This window comes from Carcharhinus amblyrhynchos, unplaced genomic scaffold (genome assembly GCF_965287045.1).
Source record: "Carcharhinus amblyrhynchos unplaced genomic scaffold, sCarAmb.v2.hapA scaffold_43, whole genome shotgun sequence".
Taxonomy (NCBI): domain Eukaryota; kingdom Metazoa; phylum Chordata; class Chondrichthyes; order Carcharhiniformes; family Carcharhinidae; genus Carcharhinus; species Carcharhinus amblyrhynchos.
In genome coordinates this window covers 2,713,469-2,733,782 of record NW_027649784.1, presented here as the reverse complement: position 1 = coordinate 2,733,782, position 20,314 = coordinate 2,713,469, and the positions used below count along the sequence as shown (strand labels likewise).

At 53.9% G+C, this 20,314-nt stretch overlaps 1 protein-coding gene across 2 annotated transcripts in view; it reads left to right on the top strand.

Moving 5' to 3' along the window:
- The first annotated feature begins 681 nt into the window (after positions 1 to 681).
- LOC145337120 (monocarboxylate transporter 13-like) overlaps positions 682 to 20,314 on the top strand; it is a 28,429-nt gene continuing 8,796 nt past the window's right edge. The window contains exons 1-4 of one of the 2 annotated variants that reach the window (XM_080181886.1): positions 682 to 902; positions 9,341 to 9,410; positions 17,773 to 17,873; positions 19,473 to 19,693. In XM_080181886.1, coding sequence (XP_080038012.1) covers positions 19,489 to 19,693 — 205 coding nt within the window. In that variant the 5' untranslated portion in view covers positions 682 to 902; positions 9,341 to 9,410; positions 17,773 to 17,873; positions 19,473 to 19,488. Of the gene's footprint in view, positions 903 to 4,151; positions 4,208 to 9,340; positions 9,411 to 17,772; positions 17,874 to 19,472; positions 19,694 to 20,314 lie in introns of those variants that run through there. The other variant, XM_080181887.1, reaches the window with a different exon arrangement.

Below are 20,314 nucleotides of genomic sequence, written 5' to 3'. Positions count from 1 at the left end.
GACTTGCCTGGGTTTGCAAAACCTCACTTACTGTACTGTCTGGAGACAATACACATCTCTTTAACCTGTGATCAGTGCTCCTTCCACTCACATTATCAGCCACTTCAGGTCTTGAACAGCAGGTTAGGTGTAAGGATTCGCATTCTAATCAGTAATCTCTAAACTGTCTGTGCTTTATATGCTCTGTCTGAGGCCAGAACTCTCCATTCACCTGACGAAGGGGCTAACCCTGAAAGCTTGTGAGTCGATTATCAAATAAATCGGTTGGACTAAAACCTGGTGTTGTCAGACTTTTTACAGTGTTTACGCCAGTCCAACACTGGCATATCCACATCATGACTCTTCCAGAGTGGTAGGGGGCAGTGTGCTGGGAGGAGGTGCTGCAGACGCTGCTGGTCTTCCAGGCCGGCAGGTGGCAGTGCACTGGGAGGAGGTGCTGCAGACGCTGCTGGTCTTCCAGGCCGGCAGGTGGCAGTGTGAGGAGGCGCTGCAGATGCTGCTGGTCTTCCTGGCCAGCAGGTGGCAGTGTGAGGAGGCGCTGCAGATGTTGCTGGTCTTCCTGGCCTGCAGGTGGCAGTGTGAGGAGGCGCTGCAGATGCTGCTGGTCTTCCTGGCCAGCAGATGGCAGTGTGAGGAGGCGCTGCAGATGTTGCTGGTCTTCCTGGCCTGCAGGTGGCAGTGTGAGGAGGCGCTGCAGATGCTGCTGGTCTTCCTGGCCAGCAGATGGCAGTGTGAGGAGGCGCTGCAGATGGTGCTCGTCTTCTTGGATTCATGTCGTACTATCTCTAAGACTTGCCTGAACTTGCAAAACCTCACTTACTGGAGACAATACACATCTCTTTAACCTATGTATAATGCTCTTTCCTCTCACATTGTCTGCATCTTTAAGACTTGACTAGCAGGTTAGTTGTAAAGACTCGCATTCGAATCAGTAATCTGTAAAGTGTGTGTGCTGTTATATGCTCTGTCTGAGGCCAGAACTCTCCAGTCACCTGACAAAGGCCAAACCTCGAAAGCTTGTGGGATTACTGTCAAATAAATTGGTTGGACTTTAACCTGGTGTTGTCAGACTGCTTACTGAGTTTACCCCAGTCCAACGCCGGCAACTCCACATCAGAGAGCTGCAGGTGGCAGTGCGCTGGGAGGAGGCGCTGCAGATGCTGCTAGTCTTCCCGACCCGCAGGGGGTGGTGCACAGCGAGGAGTCTTCCCCAGTGTGAAGGGGCAGTGTGCAAGGAGGAGTCTTCCATGCCGGAAGTGCGCTGCAGATGCTGCTAGTCTTCCAGAGCGGCAGGAGGCAGTGCGCTGGGAGGAGTTTTGCCGGCCGCGGGGGGGAGGGGGGGGGCTAATTTGCTGGGAGGAGTCTTCTCCGCCGGCAGGGGGCAGTGTTCTGGGAGGAGTCTTCCCGGCCGCAGGGGGCGGTGTGCTGAGAGGAGTCTTCCCGGCCGGTAGGGGACAGTCTGCTGGGTCGAGTTTTCTCCTCCGGCCCTGGGGGGGGGGGGGGTGGGGAAGGGGCGCTGGAAGGAAACTTCCCGGCCTGCAGGGGGCAGTGTGCTGGGAGGAGTCTCCCCGCCCAGCAGGGGGCAGTATGCCGGGAGGAGGCACTTCCTGGTGTGATCTCGGAGCGGGTCCTGGATAAATGTGCGCAGGCGCATTATTCCCCTGCTTCAGTCCGAATCAACGCGTGGTGGGAGGTGAGAGGGTGGAGCTAGAGGGCATTGGTGAGGAACTGGGAAGGAGGGGGAGTGGGTGAGGAATTGGGCAGAGGGGGGCTGAGGAATTGGGCAGAGGGGGGCTGAGGAATTGGGCAGAGGGGGGCTGAGGAATTGGGGAGGGGGGAATTTGTGTAATTGTCGGGAGGAATGGGGTGGGGGGGGGGGAGGAAATGTGAGGAATAGGAGAGGGGATTGAGGAGGTGGGGCAGAGGGTGGTTGGGAGGGGGGACGAAGGAGGAGTTTGAGGGGTTGGGAGGGGGGACGGAGGCGGAGTTTGAGGGGTTGGGAGGGGGAGTTTGAGGGTATGGGAGGGGGGGCCGGAGGGGGGGTTTGAGGGGGTGGGGCAGAGGGTAGTGGGAAGGGGGGACGGGGGGGGTTTGAGGGGTTGGGGCAGAGGGTAGTGGGAAGGGGGGACAGAGGGGGAGTTTGAGGGGGTGGGGGGATATGGGTGGTTGGGAGGGGGGGATGGGGGGATATGGAAGGGGTGGGGCAGAGGGTGGTTGGGAGGGGGGATTTGAGGGGGTGGGGCAGAGGGTAGTGGGAAGGGGGGACGGGGGGGTTTGAGGGGTTGGGGCAGAGGGTAGTGGGAAGGGGGGACAGAGGGGGAGTTTGAGGGGGTGGGGGGATATGGGTGGTTGGGAGGGGGGGATGGGGGGATATGGAAGGGGTGGGGCAGAGGGTGGTTGGGAGGGGGGATGGAGGGGGTGGGGCAGAGGGTGGTTGGGAGGGGGGAGGGGGGGTTTGAGGGGGTGGGGCAGAGGGTGGTTGGGAGGGGGGTTTGAGGGGGTGGGGCAGAGGGTGGTTGGGAGGGGGGTTTGAGGGGGTGGGGCAGAGGGTGGTTGGGAGGGGGGACGGAGGGGGTGGGGCAGAGGGTGGTTGGGAGGGGGGACGGAGGGGGTGGGGCAGAGGGTGGTTGGGAGGGGGGACGGAGGGGGTGGGCAGAGGGTGGTTGGGAGGGGGGACGGAGGGGGTGGGGCAGAGGGTGGTTGGGAGGGGGGACGGAGGGGGTGGGGCAGAGGGTGGTTGGGAGGGGGGACGGAGGGGGTGGGGCAGAGGGTGGTTGGGAGGGGGGACGGAGGGGGTGGGGCAGAGGGTGGTTGGGAGGGGGGACGGAGGGGGTGGGGCAGAGGGTGGTTGGGAGGGGGGACGGAGGGGGTGGGGCAGAGGGTGGTTGGGAGGGGGGACGGAGGGGGTGGGGCAGAGGGTGGTTGGGAGGGGGGACGGAGGGGGTGGGGCAGAGGGTGGTTGGGAGGGGGGACGGAGGGGGTGGGGCAGAGGGTGGTTGGGAGGGGGGACGGAGGGGGTGGGGCAGAGGGTGGTTGGGAGGGGGGACGGAGGGGGTGGGGCAGAGGGTGGTTGGGAGGGGGGACGGAGGGGGTGGGGCAGAGGGTGGTTGGGAGGGGGGACGGAGGGGGTGGGGCAGAGGGTGGTTGGGAGGGAGGACAGGGGTTTCAGGGGGTGGGGCAGAGGGTGGTTGGGAGGGGGACGGAGGTGGGGTTTGAGGGGGTTGGGCAGAGGGTAGTTGGTAGGGGGGACGAAGGTGGGGTTTGAGGGGGTTGGGCAGAGGGTAGTTGGTAGGGGGGACGAAGGGGGGGGTTTGAGGGGGTTGGGCAGAGGGTAGTTGGTAGGGGGGACGAAGGGGGGGGTTTGAGGGGGTGGGGCAGAGGGGGGTTTGAGGGGGTGGGGCAGAGGGTAGTTGGTAGGGGGGACAAGGGGGGGTTTGAGGGGGTGGGGCAGAGGGGGGGTTTGAGGGGGTGGGGCAGAGGGTAGTTGGTAGGGGGGACAAGGGGGGGGTTTGAGGGGGTGGGGCAGAGGGGGGGTTTGAGGGGGTGGGGCAGAGGGTGGGTGAGAGGGGGGACGGAGGGGGGTTTGAGTGGGTGGGGCAGTGGGGGGGTGGAGGGGGTGGGGCAGAGGGTGCTTGGGAGGGGGGATGGATGGGGGGGTGGAGGGGGTGGGGCAGAGGGTGCTTGGGAGGGGGGATGGAGGGGGGGGTTTGAGGTGGCCGTGAGGGTGGGGAAGAGTTGAGGGGTCCGCTAAACGGGGGAGTTGAGCGGGGGGGGAATTGCAGGGTGCGCAGAGTGGGGTGGGCGCGGATTGAGGAGTGTGAGGAGCAGGATATGAGTGAGGTAGTGGGGAATAAGGGAAGTTGGATGGACGTGAGTGCTGTGTGGAGGGAGTTTCAGACCCTGTGGAGGGTTCAGAGCACGGGAGAGTCTCACCACCGGTGTGGGCGCTGGGCATTTTAAAATATGGAAGGAATGTGTCCGAGAGATGTCTTTAAAACCCAGGCAATAGAATTTCCTCCACGTCCTGTCCGGCACCACCTGTCCTGCCTCACTTCCCGTCCTCCACCCTTCCCACTGGGGCACTCACCCGGATGGGAGGGCGAGGGAGATTCGATTTCATTGCCTGTGCCTCCTGCGTCCCTTGGGCCATCTGGGAGCAGGATATGTCCCACACTAAGGAGCAGCATTCTCTACGGAGGCCAATGAGGTATCTCTTCCAGACACTATCGATCTGTCCCTTCACTGTATCCTCATTCCATCCCACCATTGTCCACAGGGGTCTCAACGTCTGGTGTGATTTCACATTTGAAAATGACTTTTGGCTTTAACTTGGACTGGTAGTATAGTGAATGAAGGATGTCTCCAACTGACTCTGACTGGGGCACAGGTTGCTAATGTACCAAACTCACTCCTCCCAATAGTCTCTCACCCTCTTGCTTACCAAGAATCTGTCCACCTCCTCCTCGCAAGACTCTGCCTCCACTGCTCTTTGTGGAAGCGAATTCCAGCGTTTCACCACCCTCTGGTGAAAACCAGTCACATCGCCCTTTTAAATTATTATTTGTCATTTATATTAATGATTTGAATGAGAACTTGGGTGACACGGTTAGTAATTTTGCAAGATTGGTGGCATATTGGACAGTGAAGAAGGTTATCTAGGATTACAACAGGATCTTGATCAGTTGGGCTAGTGGGCAATGAAAGGCAGATGCAGTTTAATGCATTTTAGTTGATCGAACCGGGGCAGGACTTACTCAGTTAATGGTGGGGCTCTGGGGAGAGTTGTAGAACAAAGAGATCTAAGGGTACAGGTTCATAGCTCCTTGAAAGTGTAGTCACAGGTGGACAGGATAGTGAAGAAGGCATTCAGCATGCGACGTAGAAGCTGGAGCAAGAGGAGGCCAGTTGGCCCTTTGAGCCTGCTCCACCATTCATCGTGATCGTGGCTGAACATCCAACTCAATAGCCTCATTCTGCTTTCTCCCCATGACCTTTGATCCCATTCACCCCCAAGTGCTCTATCCAGCCACCCCTCAAATACATTTCATTGGTCAGAACATTAAATACAGGAGTTGGGACGTTTTGTTGAAGTTGTACAAGATGTTGATAAGGCCACACTTGGAATACTGTGTACAGTTCTGGTCAGCCTATTATAGAAAGGATATTATTAAACTAGAAAGAGTGCAGAAAAGATTTACTAGGATGCCACCGGGACTTGAGTTATAAGGAGAGACTGGGACCTCTTTTCTTGGAGTGCAAGAGGCTGAGGGGTGATCTTATAGAGGACTATAAAATAATGAGGGGCACAGGTCAGATAGATAGTCAATATCTTTTCCCAAAGGTAGGGGAGTCTAAAACCCCCAGGTTTAAGGTGAGACAAGAGAGATACAAAAGGGTCCAGAGGGACAATTTTAACACACAGAGGGTGGGGAGTGTCTGGAACGAGCTGCCAGAGGTAGTAGTAGAGGCGGGTACAATTTCTAAAAAGCAGTTGCGTGGGTAAAATGGGTATAGAGTGATATGGGCCAAACGCGGGCAATTGGCATTAACTTAGTGGTTAAAGAAAGGGGCAGCATGGACAATTTGGGCCGACGGGTACAAGCCTGGCCTGTCCAAAACATCCCTCGTAACATAACTGAGGGTGGCTAATGATTGACTGACAGGTCAAAGGGTGCAGGAAGGACGGTGTGCAATTATTGACACACGTCATAATCTTTTCCTTGATCTTCCAGAAGAGGCTGCGTCAAATCGCAGCACCTGGGAGTTGTTTAAACAGGATACGGAACAAGCAGACTCTGCTAATAAAACCAGCCACCTGGATATCAGAATCTCTCCCGATGTTGGGATGGGATGTTCCACAGAAAGTAGAAGCCTTTCCAGCCTGCTCCGCCATTCATTTTGATCATGACTCAACGTCAAATTCAATATCCTCACTTCCCCCCTAATATTCCTCAATCCTTTCGCCCCAAGACCGATATCTAATTCATTCTTGAAATCACACGATGTTTTGGCCTCAATTACATTCTGTGGGAGTGAATTCCACACATTCACCACCCTCTGGGTGAAGAAATTTCTCCTCACGTCAGTCCTAAAAGGTTTACCCCTTATCCTCAAACTCTGACCCCTAGTTCTGTACTCCCCCCACCATCGGAAACATTCTTTCTCAATCTACCCTGTCTGTCCCTGCCAGAATTTTATAAGTTTCTATCAGGTCCCCTCGAAGCTCCAGTGAATGTAATCCTAACTGACTTAGTTTCCCCTCGTATGACAGACCTGCCATCCCAGGAATCAGCCTGGTAAACCTTCGCTGTACTCCCTCTATAACAAGGTTAAAGCTGAATGGGATCAAAGATTATGGGGAGAAAGCAGGGTGAGGCTATTGAGTTGGATCATCAGCCATGATGGTGCTGAATGGTGAAGTGGGCTGAATGGCCTCCTGCTGTTCCATCTTGTATGTTTCTGTGTAAGTGCTGTGTGGCAGCATGACGAACCACTGTGCTGCCCTAGGACATCCTGGATAGGACATTAAAACTACGTACAGTACTCCAGGTGTGACCTCGACACTTGGATGCAGTTTCTGCGATGGCGCCAGAGGGGTAACGGGACGGAGCAGGGTGTCAGTCTCTTACATCCCTTTGCGCTTGGGAGGTTTAACAGAATGGACTGTGCTGCCTGGAGTCACGCTCCGTGATCCCAGCTGGAATCAGTCTTGCCTCGGGGTTTGATCCAGAGTATCGCCGCGGACTCCCACCAACCGCACTCCGCGAAACTGTCAGCTCCGTAACGGGATGGGGAAAAGGCACAGAGTCTGAACGGGGGGGATGGAGGGGAAGGATGAGGAACCCCGGCCGTTACAGAGCGAATGAACTCCATCGAGGAATCGATGCGTTCGCTGATGACTTCAGGGGCTGCAGGCAGGCTCTGAGGGCCTTTGCCCTGTTTTACCAGCTGTATTCAAGGCAGTTAGAACTCCAGCTGGGAGTGAGGGACTTCAGGAGAGGTTGAAGAGGCTTAATTGAGGGGTCTGAAATCACCAGGAGATTGGGTTTGATTAAAGTCACAGAGTAGGAATGAGGGGGGACCCACTGCCAGTCAGAGTCTGTCTGTGTGTGTGAGACCCGTACCCCAGTGAGAGTCTGTGTGTGTGTGTGGGACCCGTACCCCAGTGAGAGTCAGTGTGCGCGTGTGGGACCCGTACCCCAGTGAGAGTCAGTGTGTGTGTGTGGGACCCGTACCCCAGTGAGAGTCAGTGTGTGTGTGTGGGACCCGTACCCCAGTGAGAGTCAGTGTGTGTGTGTGGGACCCGTACCCCAGTGAGAGTCAGTGTGTGTGTGTGGGAGCCGTACCCCAGTGAGAGTCAGTGTGTGTGTGTGTGGGACCCGTACCCCAGTGAGAGTCAGTGTGTGTGTGTGGGACCCGTACCCCAGTGAGAGTCAGTGTGTGTGTGTGGGACCCGTACCCCAGTGAGAGTCAGTGTGTGTGTGTGTGGGACCCGTACCCCAGTGAGAGTCAGTGTGTGTGTGTGTGGGACCCGTACCCCAGTGAGAGTCAGTGTGTGTGTGTGGGACCCGTACCCCAGTGAGAGTCAGTGTGTGTGTGTGGGACCCGTACCCCAGTGAGAGTCAGTGTGTGTTTAAATGGTTGTAGCTGTGGAGTGGGTGATGAAGAAGGTGCTGACTGAAAGTGAGCACTGGGAGCAGATGCAATAGTTTATAAATGAGAAAGAAAAGAAATGGATTGACTGAGTTACTGCGGGGTTGGGGGACTGGGATTAATTAGATTGCCGTTTGGAAGAGTCAGTACAGGTTAAAGGGACCACATGGCCTCTGTTATTCTACTGGAGCTGCTGGTCTTCAGTTTGATGTGTGGGAACGCGCGCATTCACGCACCCCCCATACACGCTCTCCCTCTCACACACATACCCACACCCCCATACACGCTTTCCCTCATACACACATACACACTCACACCCCCCCATACACGCTCTCCCCCACACACACACACGCACTCCCCCATACACGCTGTCCCTCACACACACACACGCACCCCCCATACACGCTCTCCCTCACACACACACACACACCCCCCCATACACGCTCTCCCTCACACACACACACACACCCCCCCCATACACGCTCTCACACACACACACACCCCCCATACACGCTCTCCCTCACACACACACACACCCCCCATACACGCTCTCCCTCACACACACACACACACCCCCATACACGCTCTCCCTCACACACACACACACCCCCCATACACGCTCTCCCTCACACACACACACACACCCCCCATACACGCTCTCCCTCACACACACACACACCCCCCATACACGCTCTCCCTCACACACACACACACACACCCCCCATACACGCTCTCCCTCACACACACACACACCCCCCATACACGCTCTCCCTCACACACACACACACACCCCCCCATACACACTCTCCCTCACACACACACACCCCCCCATACACGCTCTCCCTCACACACACACACCCCCCCATACACGCTCTCCCTCACACACACACACACACACACCCCATACACGCGCTCCCTCACACACACACACCCCCCCATACACGCTCTCCCTCACACACACACACACACCCCCCATACACGCGCTCCCTCACACACACACACCCCCCCATACACGCTCTCCCTCACACACACATACACACACCCCCATACACGCTCTCCCTCACACACACATACACACACCCCCATACACACTCTCCCTCACACACACACATACACACCCCCCCCCATACACGCTCTCCCTCACACGCACAGTAAGATAACTCTGCTGTCCATCCAAACTCCTCTGCCAGTCTCTCTATCAGTTAATCTCTTTCTCACAGGGCCTGACTCACTCTGCGTCTGTGTGTGCTGCAGGCACTTTGGAGATGGCCCCTTGGAAAGCTGGCAGCCTGGAATTTGTTGCGAGCAGCAGATTCAGAGCCCGGGGGCGAGGAATTGTGGAGAGGATAGCTAGCTCCAGGAACACTCTCATCCCTGAGCGAGAGAGGGAGTGAATGAGCAGAGGAAGAGTGAGAGGGGCTGGGTTCTGTGTGTGTGTGTGAGAGAGAGCAGAGCAGGATTTCCTGTTGTGAACACTGAGTGAGTTATCAGACGGTTTGTCTCAATGCTAAGCAACTTAGTCTGTGACAGAGACTGTGTGGGCTGTATCCACACCACAGACCCATCGAGAGGTCCCTGTGCCCCCCAAACTCTGTCTCCAGTGGAGGAATAATCCACTCAGTCTGGTGACATCTGGGCGGCTGTCTGTTCAATAGCTTTCTCTAACTCCTGTTCACTTCTTACACAGGGACACAGTGTGCAGCAGAAGGAGCAAGTGTGAAGAGTTGCCATGGAGACATCCCCTCAGCGCTAATAAGGTAACGGGGGACGTGCGGTACGGGTCCCACACACACACTGACTCTCACTGGGGTACGGGTCCCACACACACACACTGACTCTCACTGGGGTACGGGTCCCACACACACACTGACTCTCACTGGGGTACGGGTCCCACACACACACACTGACTCTCACTGGGGTACGGGTCCCACACACACACACACTGACTCTCACTGGGGTACGGGTCCCACACACACACACTGACTCTCACTGGGGTACGGGTCCCACACACACACACTGACTCTCACTGGGGTACGGGTCCCACACACACACACACTGACTCTCACTGGGGTACGGGTCCCCCACACACACACTGACTCTCACTGGGGTACGGGTCCCATGTACACACTGACTCTCCACTGGGGTACGGGTCCCACACACACACACTGACTCTCACTGGGGTACGGGTCCCACACACACACACTGACTCTCACTGGGGTACGGGTCCCACACACACACACTGACTCTCACTGGGGTCCCACACACACACACACACTGACTCTCACTGGGGTACGGGTCCCACACACACACACTGACTCTCACTGGGGTACGGGTCCCACACACACACACACTGACTCTCACTGGGGTACGGGTCCCACACACACACACACTGACTCTCACTGGGGTACGGGTCCCACACACACACACACACACACACACTGACTTTCACTGGGGTACGTGTCTCTCGCGCGCGCACACACACACAGACTCTCCCTGGGGGCACAGTTCACTGCGTTGGAATGTAGTGGGTCTGGTGCTGTGAACAAAGTGGGGATAGTTTGAGCTGTGAGATCATCAGGATGTACTCTGCAGAATGTAGTTTCCCCCTTAGCCAGTAACCTCTGGTGTGGTCTGATGTGGGTTGGTGGAGACGGTCTAGTTCCCCTTATGTTTGTCGCTGTAATCCTGGGGCCAACCTTCACCACTAATTAACAGGGCCACAGAATATCTGTTGTCAGCTTTCTGTCAGTGGGATCTTGCTGTGTGTCGGATGCTACGGATACAGCATCAGAAAAGTGCATCCGTGCCTTCCCCTGGGTTCTGCGACCCTTGGGGTAGTTGGGGAGGGGTGTGGGCTGTGGGGGAGGGAACGAGGCTGGAGACCCGCAAGTCATAATTCTCAAAGGCAACTGAATGGTAGCAGGGAGAGGAGTTACCCTGGGCCTGAGCCAGCCCTGCTTCATTCAGCCTCGGAGGGGTGGGATGGAGTGGAGGGGGTGCAGTTTGCTGGAGTCGAGCTGTCGCAGCAGCTCAGCGGAGTGCTTCCCGACCGTTCTGCCCATTTTGAATTAAGCCCCCTTCCCCTCTCCGTTGGCCGCCTGCTTTCCTCCACCTCTGCAGCCCACCCCTCGTCAGTGCTGGGATGTGCTTGAGATGGGCCCACCCGTTTGCCAGGGGCTGGAGCTTGCCCACGGCCAGGTGGGAACCATCTGGCATCTGCTGTGGCCCTTCCTGTTTCGCTCTGACACATGGTTAACCGTATCAATTTCAAATTCCTCTCCCCTCCTGTTTTGCCTTCTGTTTTTACCAGTCAGGCGGAGGTTTTGCTAACACTTCCCTCTGAGAGCTCCCAATGGGAGTGCGGAGGACTCGGGGTGGGTGGGGAGAGGGGGGGGAGACGTGCATCTGTTTTTAAAAGTTCATTGATTAATGTCACAGGTCGGTCTACATTAACACCGCAATGAAGTTACTGTGAAAAATTCCCTCGTCGCCACACTCAGGTGCCCGTTTGGTTAACACTGCGGGAGAATTTAACAGCTAACCAGTGGTTCTTTCGGACTGTGAGAGGAAACCCATGCAGACATGGGAAGAACATGCAGACTCCGCACAGACAGTGACCCAAGCCGGGAATCGAACCTGGGTCCCTGGCCCTGTGCGGCGGCAGTGCTAACCACTGTGCCACCCCTGAGCCAACTGTGAATCCCTAATTGTGGGGGGGGGGGGGGGTTTGGTCTACAGGGGCTCCAGACTGTAGTTATACCCACTGGATAATCTCAAGGTGTTCGGACGGGGGGCTAGATGTACATATCCTTTGAGGAATCCTTACGTGGCGAAAAACTGCAGCAGGCGACGGTGCAGAGGGACCTCGGGGTCCTTGTGCATGAGTCGCAAAAACCCAGCTTGCAGGTGCAGCAGGTGGTCAGGAAGGCGAATGGGATGCTGGCCTTCATAGCGAGGGGGATTGAATATAAAAGTAGGGAGGTCTTGCTGCGGCTGTATAGGGCATTGGTGAGGCCGCAGCTGGAGTACTGTGTGCAGTTTTGGGTGCTGTACTTATGCAAGGATATTTTGGCCTTGGAGGGAGTGCAGAGGAGGTTTACTAGGCTGATGCCGGAGTTGAGGGGGTTGAGCTATGAGGAGAGGCTGAATAAATTAGGCTTGTACTCATTAGAGTTTAGAAGAATGAGGGGAGATCTCATTGAGACGTATAAGATGATGAATGGGATGGATAGGATAGAGGTGGAGAGACTCTTCCCGCTCAGAAAGGACAGTAGGACTAGGGGGCACAGCCTCAGGATAAAGGGGGGGCAGTTTAGAACGGAGTTGAGGAGGAACTTCTTCAGTCAAAGGGTGGTGAATCTTTGGAATTCTCTGCCCGTTGAGGTGGTGGAGGCTGCCTCACTAAATATTTTTAAGACGCGGGTTGATGGGTTTTTGATAAGAGAGGGGATTAAGGGTTATGGGGAGAGGGCGGGAATGTGGAACTGAGCAGCGACAGATCAGCCATGATCTTATTGAATGGCGGGGCAAGCTCGAAGGGCTAGATGGCCTACTCCTGCTCCTATTTCTTATGTTCTTATGGACAGCCCGTAGAAGCACTTGGAACACTATTTGTTTTATTATTGTCACATGTATTGGGATATTTGGTATCAATGGGTGCTATTCTGATTGGCGGTTGGTGACTAGTGGAGTGCCCCAGGGATCGGTGCTGGGGCCTCAGCTATTTACCATTTATATAGATGATTTGGAGGAGGGGGCTGAGTGTAGGGTGTCAAAATTTGCCGATGACTCAAAGATAAGTGGAAAAGCAAATTGTGCAGAGGGTGTGGAAAGTCTGCAGAGAGATCGAGATAGGCTGGATGAGTGGGCAAGGACCTGGCAGATGGAGTATAATGTTAGCAAGTGTGAGGTTATCCACTTTGGCAGGAATAATAGAAGGAGGGATTACTATTTAAAGGGCGAAAAGCTGCAGCATGCTATGGTGCAGAGGGACCTGGGGGTCCTTGTGCACGAGTCGCAAAAACCCCGTCTGCAGGTGCAGCAGGTGATCAAGAAGGCAAATGGGATGCTGGCCTTTATAGCGAGGGGAATAGAATATAAAAGCAGCGAGGTCTTGCTGCAACTGTACAGGGCACTGGTGAGGCCGCAGCTGGAGTACTGTGTGCAGTTTTGGCAAGGATATTTTGGCCTTGGAAGGAGCGCAGAGGAGGTTCACTAGGCTGATACCGGAGATGAGGGGGTTGGACTATGAAGAGAGGCTGAATCGACTGGGTTTGTACTCGTTGGAGTTTAGAAGGATAAGGGAGGATCTTATAGAGAAATATAAGATAATGAAGGGGATGGATAGGGTAGAGGTAGAGAGATTCTTCCTGCTCAGAAAGGATAGCAGGACTAGGGGGCACAGCCTCCAGATAAGGGGGGTGCAGTTTAGAACGGAGTTGAGGAGGAACTTCTTCACTCAGAGGGTGGTGAATCTCTGGAATTCTCTGCCCGTTGAAGTGGTGGATGCTACGTCGTTAAATATATTTAAGACGCGGGTAGATAGGTTTTTGGTAGGCAAGGGAATTAAGGGTTATGGGGAGAAAGCGGGAAAGTGAAACTGATCCACTTCAGATCAGCCATGATCTTATTGAATGGCGGGGCAGGCTCGAAGGGCTAGATGGCCTACTCCTGCTCCTATCTCTTATGTTCCTATACAGTAGGGGTGACACAGTGATGCAGTGGTTAGCACTGCTGCCTCTCAGTGCCGGGGACCTGGGGTCGATTTCTGACTTGCGTCCCTGTCCGTGAGGATAAACAAACAATGAAAAGTATTGATTTTTTTGTGCACTATACAGACAAAGCATACCGTTCATAGAGTACATAGCACCAGGCCAGCTGTTAGATTTGGAGGTAGGTGAGCACTTCGGTGATAGTGATCACAATTCAGTTACGTTTACATTAATGATGGAAAGGGGTAGGTATATACTGCAGGGCAAGAGTTATAGCTGGGGGAAAGGAAATTATGATGTGATTAGGTGAGATTTAGGATGTGGAAAGAAACTGCAGGGGATGGGCACAATTGAAATGTGGAGCTTGTTCAAGGAACAGCAACTGCGAGTCCTTGATACGTATGTACCCGTCAGGCAGGGAGGAAGTGGTCAAGCAAGGGAACCACGGTTTACTAAAGAAGTTGAATCTCTTGTGAAGAGGAAGGAGACTTATGTAAAGATAAGATGTGAAGGCTCAGTTAGGGTGCTTGAGAGTTACAAGTTAGCCAGGAAGGACCTAAAGAGAGAGCTAAGGAGAGCTAGAAGGGGACATGAGAAGTCTTTGGCAAGTAGGATCAAGGAGAACCCTAAAGCTTTCTACAGGTATGTCAGGAATAAAAGAATGACTATGATAAGATTAGGGACAGTCAAGGACAGTAGTGGGAAGTTGTACGTGGAGTCTGAAGAGGTAGGAGAGGCACTAAATAAATACTTTTCATCAGTATTCACACAGGGGAAAAAAGATAATGTTGTTGAGGACAATATTGAGATACAGGTTATTAGTCTAGATGAGATTGAGGTTCGTAAGGAGGAGGTGTTAGCAATTCTGGAAAGTCTGAAAATAGATAAGTTCCCTGGGCCGGTTGGGATTTATCTTAGGATTCTCTGGGAGGCTAGGGAGGAGATTGCAGAGCCTTTGGCTTTGATCTTTAGGTCGTCATTGTCCACAAGAATAGTGCCAGAAGATTGGAGGATAGCAAATGTTGTTCCCTTGTTCAAGAAGGGGTGTAGAGACAACCCTGGGAATTATAGACCGGTGAGCCTTACTTCTGTTGTGGGTAAAGTTTTGGAAAGGATTATAAGAAATAGGATTTATAATCATCTGGAAAGGAATAATTTGATTAGGGATAGTCAGCACGGTTTTGTGAAGGGTAGGTCGTGCCTCACAAACCTTATTGAGTTCTTTAGAAGGTGACCAAAGAGGTGGATGAGGGTAAGGCAGTTGATGTGGTGTAAGTGGATTTCAGTAAAGTGTTTGATAAGGTTCCCCTCGGTAAGCTATTGCAGAAGATGAAAAGGCATGGGATTGAGGGTGATTTAATGGTTTGGATCAGGAATTGGCTAGCTGTAAAGAAGGTAGAAGGTGGTGGTTGATGGGAGATGTTCATCCTGGAGTTCAGTTACTAGTAGTGTACCACAAGGATCTGTTTTGGGGCCACTGCTGTTTGTCATTTTTATAAATGACCTGGATGAGGGTGTAGAAGGATGGATTAGTAAATTTGCGGATGACACTAAAGTGGGTGGAGTTGTGGACAGTGTGGAAGGATGTTGTAGCTTACAGAGGGACACAGATAAGCTGCAGAGCTGGGCTGAGAGGTGGCAGATGGAGTTTAATGTGGGAAAGTGTGAAGTGATTCACTTTGGAAGGAGTAACAGGAATACAGAATACTGGGCTAATGGTAAGTTACTTGGTAATGTGGATGAGCAGAGAGATCTCGGTGTCCATGTGCATTGATCCCTGAAAGTTGGCACCCAGGTTGATAGGATGGTTAAGAAGGCGTACAGTGTGTTACTTTTATTGGTAGAGGGATTGAGTTTAGGAGACGTGAGGTCATGTTGCAGCTGTACAAAACTCTGGTGCGGCCGCACTTGGAGTATTGTGTACAGTTCTGGTCACCGCATTATAGGAAGGATGTGGAAGCGTTGGAAAGGGTGCAGAGGAGACTTACCAGGATGTTGCCTGGTATGGTGGGAAGGTCTTATGAGGAAAGGCTGAGGGACTTGAGACTGTTTTCATTCGAGAGAAGGGGTGACTTAATAGAGGCATATAAGATGATCAGAGGATTAGATAGGGGGACAGTGAGAGCCTTTTTCCTCGGATGGTGATGGCTAGCACGAGGGGACCTAGCTTTAAACTGAGGGGTGATAGGTTAGGACAGATGTCAGAGGTAGGTTCTTTACTCAGAGAGTAGTAAGGGTGTGGAATGCCCTGCCTGCAGCAGTAGTGGAGTTGCCATCATTAAGGGCATTTCAATGGTCATTGGATAAAGATATGGATGATATTGGAATAGTGTAGGTTAGATGGGCTTTAGATTGTTTTCACAGGTCGGCGCAACATTGAGGGTCGAAGAGCCTGTATGCGCTGTAATGTTCTGTAGGGGAGAAGGAAAGGAGAGAGTGCAGAATATGTCTTACAGTCATAGGGTGTAGAGAAAGATCAGCTTAATGCGAGGTAGGTCCATTCAAAAGTCTGACAGCAGCAGGGAAGAAGCTGTTCTTGAGTCGGTCGGTATGTGACCTCAGACTTTTATATCTTTTTCCTGACGGAAGAAGGTGGAAGAGAGAATGTCCGGGTCCGTGATTATGCCGGCTGCTTTTCCGAGGCAGTGGGAAGTGTAGACAGAGTCAATGGATGGGAGGCTGGTTTGTGTGATGAATTGGGCTTCATTCATGACCCTTTTGCAGTTCCTTGTGGTCTTGGGCAGAGTAGGAGCTGTGATACAACCAGAAAAAATACTTTGTGGTGCATCTGTAAAAGTGGGTGAGAATCATAGCAGACATGTGAGTTGTGGCTTTTAAACATTTATTAGTGTCACAAGTAAGCTTGCAGTAACAATGAGATGAAGTCGCTGTGAAAGTCCCCCAGTTTCCATACTCCTGTTCGAGTACACTGAGGGAGAATTTAGCATGGCCAGTGCAGCAGCTAACCACATCTTTCGGAGGAAACTGGAGCATCTGGAGGAAACCCACGCAGGGTGGGCGAGTTTACAGACTCCACACAGGCAGTGACTCAAGCTGGGAATCGAACCCAGGTCCCTGGTGCTGTGAGGCAGCAGTGCTAACCCACTGTGTCAGCAGACCTAGGAAGAGACAGTTCCACACTCCAATGTGACTGTTGCTGGCCTGTTCAGCTAACTCCGCAGATGCCTTTAATACGTTTGGAGAACAGAAATCTATCAGTGTCAGACTGAAATGTAACGAAGGGTAACAGCCCTTGTCCTAGATTGTCCCAAGCAGTGGAACTAGCTCTTCAGTCTATCTGTTCTCTGTAATATCTTGTAAACTTCAATCGGATTGTCCCTTAACCTTCTAAAACTCTGTCCTACTTTGTGCCATCGCTTTTTGTAATGTGAGTGTAAAATTGTGCAGGACGCTTTAACTCTGTTCATCTGTGTTGAGTTTTGAGTGTTCTCTGATTTTTTTACAGCGGTGGATGTGTTCCTGTGTGTGTGTGTGTGTGTGTGGGGGGGGGTGGTGGGGGAGAGAGAGAGAGGTGGTGTCACACCTCTGTCCCTCAGGAGGTGGCCATCATACCTCCGCTAGCTTGTCACAAGGGCTGAGTCCCTCCGCTTGCTCTCTCAGTAACCTGGCCGGTTCCCTTGGAGCCAGCTGAAAGTTGTTGTGTACAGCGGGCTGTAACTGGAGAATTTTGAGAAGCAGAGAGTTGGCAGCGAGCTGCCACTACAGCAGGATTGGGGTAGTAGGGATTGGCCAGTGGACAGGCCGGTTTGCTGGAGAAAAGATACAGGTGATGACTCAAAATTCAGGTTGTGGTGAGTTGTGAATGTTGGCGTTGGTGCATTTGAGGTGTTTGCCCCCACCGCCTCGGGGCCTCCTCCCTTTCTTCCCCTACCTCCCCCCAGTGCCTCATCCCTGTCTCCCCCCAGTGCCGCCTCACTTTCTCCTCCCACCTCCCCCCCGGCGCCGCCTCCTCCCACCTCCCCCTGGCACCTCCGCCCTTTCTCCCCCCGCCCCCATCCCCCTCCCCGGTGCCGCTTCCTCTCCCCCCTCCCCCCAAACTCGGTGCCCCCTACCCTCCCCCGTGCTGCCTCCTCCCTCTGTCTGTCTGTCCCACGCACACACAGACAAATTGAAATAATTTGAACAGGAACTTCAGTGGAAGTGAAGTTGTTTCATTCAATGTTTCTGCCCAAAATAGCCAAGAAACTGACCGCAAATCACCTTCTCTCTCCCTCCCTCCTCCATCTGTCTCTCGCTCTGTCTCTCCCTCCCCCTCTGTCTCTCCCCTCCCCTTCCCTCTCCCTCCCGCAGTAACATTCTGGGGATTAGGCAGGATTTTCATTCTGTACGATTGCAGCTTGTCCATCTGCTGACGCCAGTGTGACTTTGTTCTTTATCCCCATTCCAGCGAACACTTAGAGAGTTTCAGACGAGCTTCGTGCCCACAGAACGTGGCCCAGACGTGGCTTTCTGAACCGTGGGCTACAGAAAGCAAGCTGGAAAAAGCAGGTGGGTGACCGGAGTTTAGGGGGGATGTGCGCGCCTGTACCTCTCTCTGTCCCTGTGCCTCTTGGCTCTCCCTCTCTCTCCCTCTCTCTGTCACTGTGCCTCGCCCTCTCTCTCTCTCTCTCTCTCTCCCCCCCCCCCCCACCCCCTCTCTGTCCCTGTGCCTCGCGCTCTCTCTCTCTGTCCTTGTGTGCTCTCTCTCTCTGTCGCTATGCCACTTGTCTCTCTCTCTCTGTCCCTGTGTGCCTCTCTCGCTCTCTCTCTGTCCCTGTGCCTCTTGTGTCTCTCTCTCTCTCTGTCCCTGTGCCTCTTGTGTGTCTCTCTCTCTGTGTCCCTGTGCCTCTTGTCTCTCTCTCTGTGTCCCTGTGCCTCTTGTCTCTCTCTCTGTGTCCCTGTGCCTCTTGTCTCTCTCTCTGTGTCCCTGTGCCTCTTGTCTCTCTCTCTCTGTGTCCCTGTGCCTCTTGTCTCTCTCTCTCTCTCTGCCCCTGTGCCTCTTGTCTCGCTCTCTCTCTGTCCCTGTGCCTCTTGTCTCTCTCTCTCTCTGCCCCTGTGCCTCTTGTCTCTCTCTCTCTGTGTCCCTGTGCCTCTTGTCTGTCTCTCTCTCTGTCCCTGTGCCTCTTGTCTGTCTCTCTCTCTGTCCCTGTGCCTCTTGTCTGTCTCTCTCTCTGTCCCTGTGCCTCTTGTCTTGCTCTCTCTCTGTCCCTGTGCCTCTTGTCTCGCTCTCTCTCTGTCCCTGTGCTTCTTGTCTCTCTCTCTCTCTGTCCCTGTGCCTCTTGTCTCGCTCTCTCTCTGCCCCTGTGCCTCTTGTCTCTCTCTCTCTCTGTCCCTGTGCCTCTTGTCTCTCTCTCTCTCTCTCTCTCTGTGTCCCTGTGCCCCCCGCTCTCTGTGTCCCCGTGCCCCCCGCTCTCTGTGTCCCTGTGCCCCCCTCGGCTCTCCCTCTCGGAGGGTGCAGAAACAGCCACTTGGGTAAGGGGGTGCGAGGGGGCTGGTTTGCCCATATTCCTGCAGCAGCCAAGGGGACCTTGCCTTGTGGGGTGAGGGGCATGAGTGTTCGTTCTTTTGGGATGGGATCTTGCTGTGCTGGACTGGCTGCTGGTGGGGGGGAGGTGGGGTACGGAGATTGTAGGATAGTTTTCGATTCTCTTAAATGCATTGTAGGGATGCGGGCGTTGCTGGCCAGGCCTAGCATTCGTTGTCCACCCCCTTGAGAAGTTTAACGTTTATTTATCAGTGTCGCAAGTCGGCTGACGTTAACACTGCAATGAAGTTACTGTGAAAATCCCACACTCCGGCAGCTGTTCGGGTAGCACTGAGGGAGAATTTATTTCATCCAGAGATGTGCGGGTTAGGCTGATTGCCCATGCTAAATTGACCCTAGTGTCAGGGGGATTAGCAGGGGTAAACACGTGGGTTCTGGGGATGGGTGGTCAGTGCAGACTCGATGGGCCGAATGGCCTCCTCCTCTGCTGGAGATTGTATGAAGTTAGCGTGGCTGAGCCGCCATCTTGAACCGATTGGGTGGGGGGAGTATATTTCGGATGCCGATCTCTCGGAAGCGCTTGTTCAGATTAAAGGTGACGCCTCTGTTTTTCTCTGGCCCAGGCGGAAGGTCATCGTCATGGCGACCCGGCTGCCCACGGAGGTGCCCGATGGAGGCTGGGGGTGGGTCATCGTGCTGGCGGCCTTTCTCATGTCCGCTCTGGTCTTTGGAGTCATTCGCTCCTTCGGTGTCTTCTTTGTGTCGTTTGTGGATTACTTCTCGGAGGCTTCCAGCACAGTGTCGTGGATCACCTCCATGGCTGTTGCTGTCCAGCAGTTCTTCAGTGAGTAACCAGTCTGCTCGGGGTGGGTGAGGGTGGGTAGGTGTTTGGGAAGAGAGTTGCGGGGGGGTTGCTTTTGCAGACACTGGGGGCGTGCAGCATTATTTGTTCAGGGTAACTTTTGATTTGATTTAATGTTGTCATGTATTAGTATACAGTGAAAAATATTGTTTCTAGAACATAGAACAGTACGGAACGGTACAGGCCCTTCGACCCTCAGTGTTGTGCCCTGAGCTATGTCTAAACCCAAGACCCAGCTATCCCACTCCCTATCATTCTGGAGTGCTTCATGTGCCTATCCAATAACCGCTTGAAAGTTCCTAAATGTCCGACTGCACTATCACAGCAGGCAGTGCATTCCACACCCCAACCACTCTCTGGGTGAAGAATCTACCTCGGACATCCCTCCTATGTCTCCCACCATGAACCTTATAGTTATGCCCCCTAGTAACAGCTACATCCGCCCGAGGAAATAGTCTCTGCACATCCACTCTGTCTATCCCCCTCGTCATCGTATAAACCTCTATTAAGTCACCTCTCATCCTCCTCCATTCTAAAGGGAAAAGCCCCAGCTCCCTCAACCTTTCCTCATAAGACCTACCCTCCAAACCAGGCAGCGTCCTG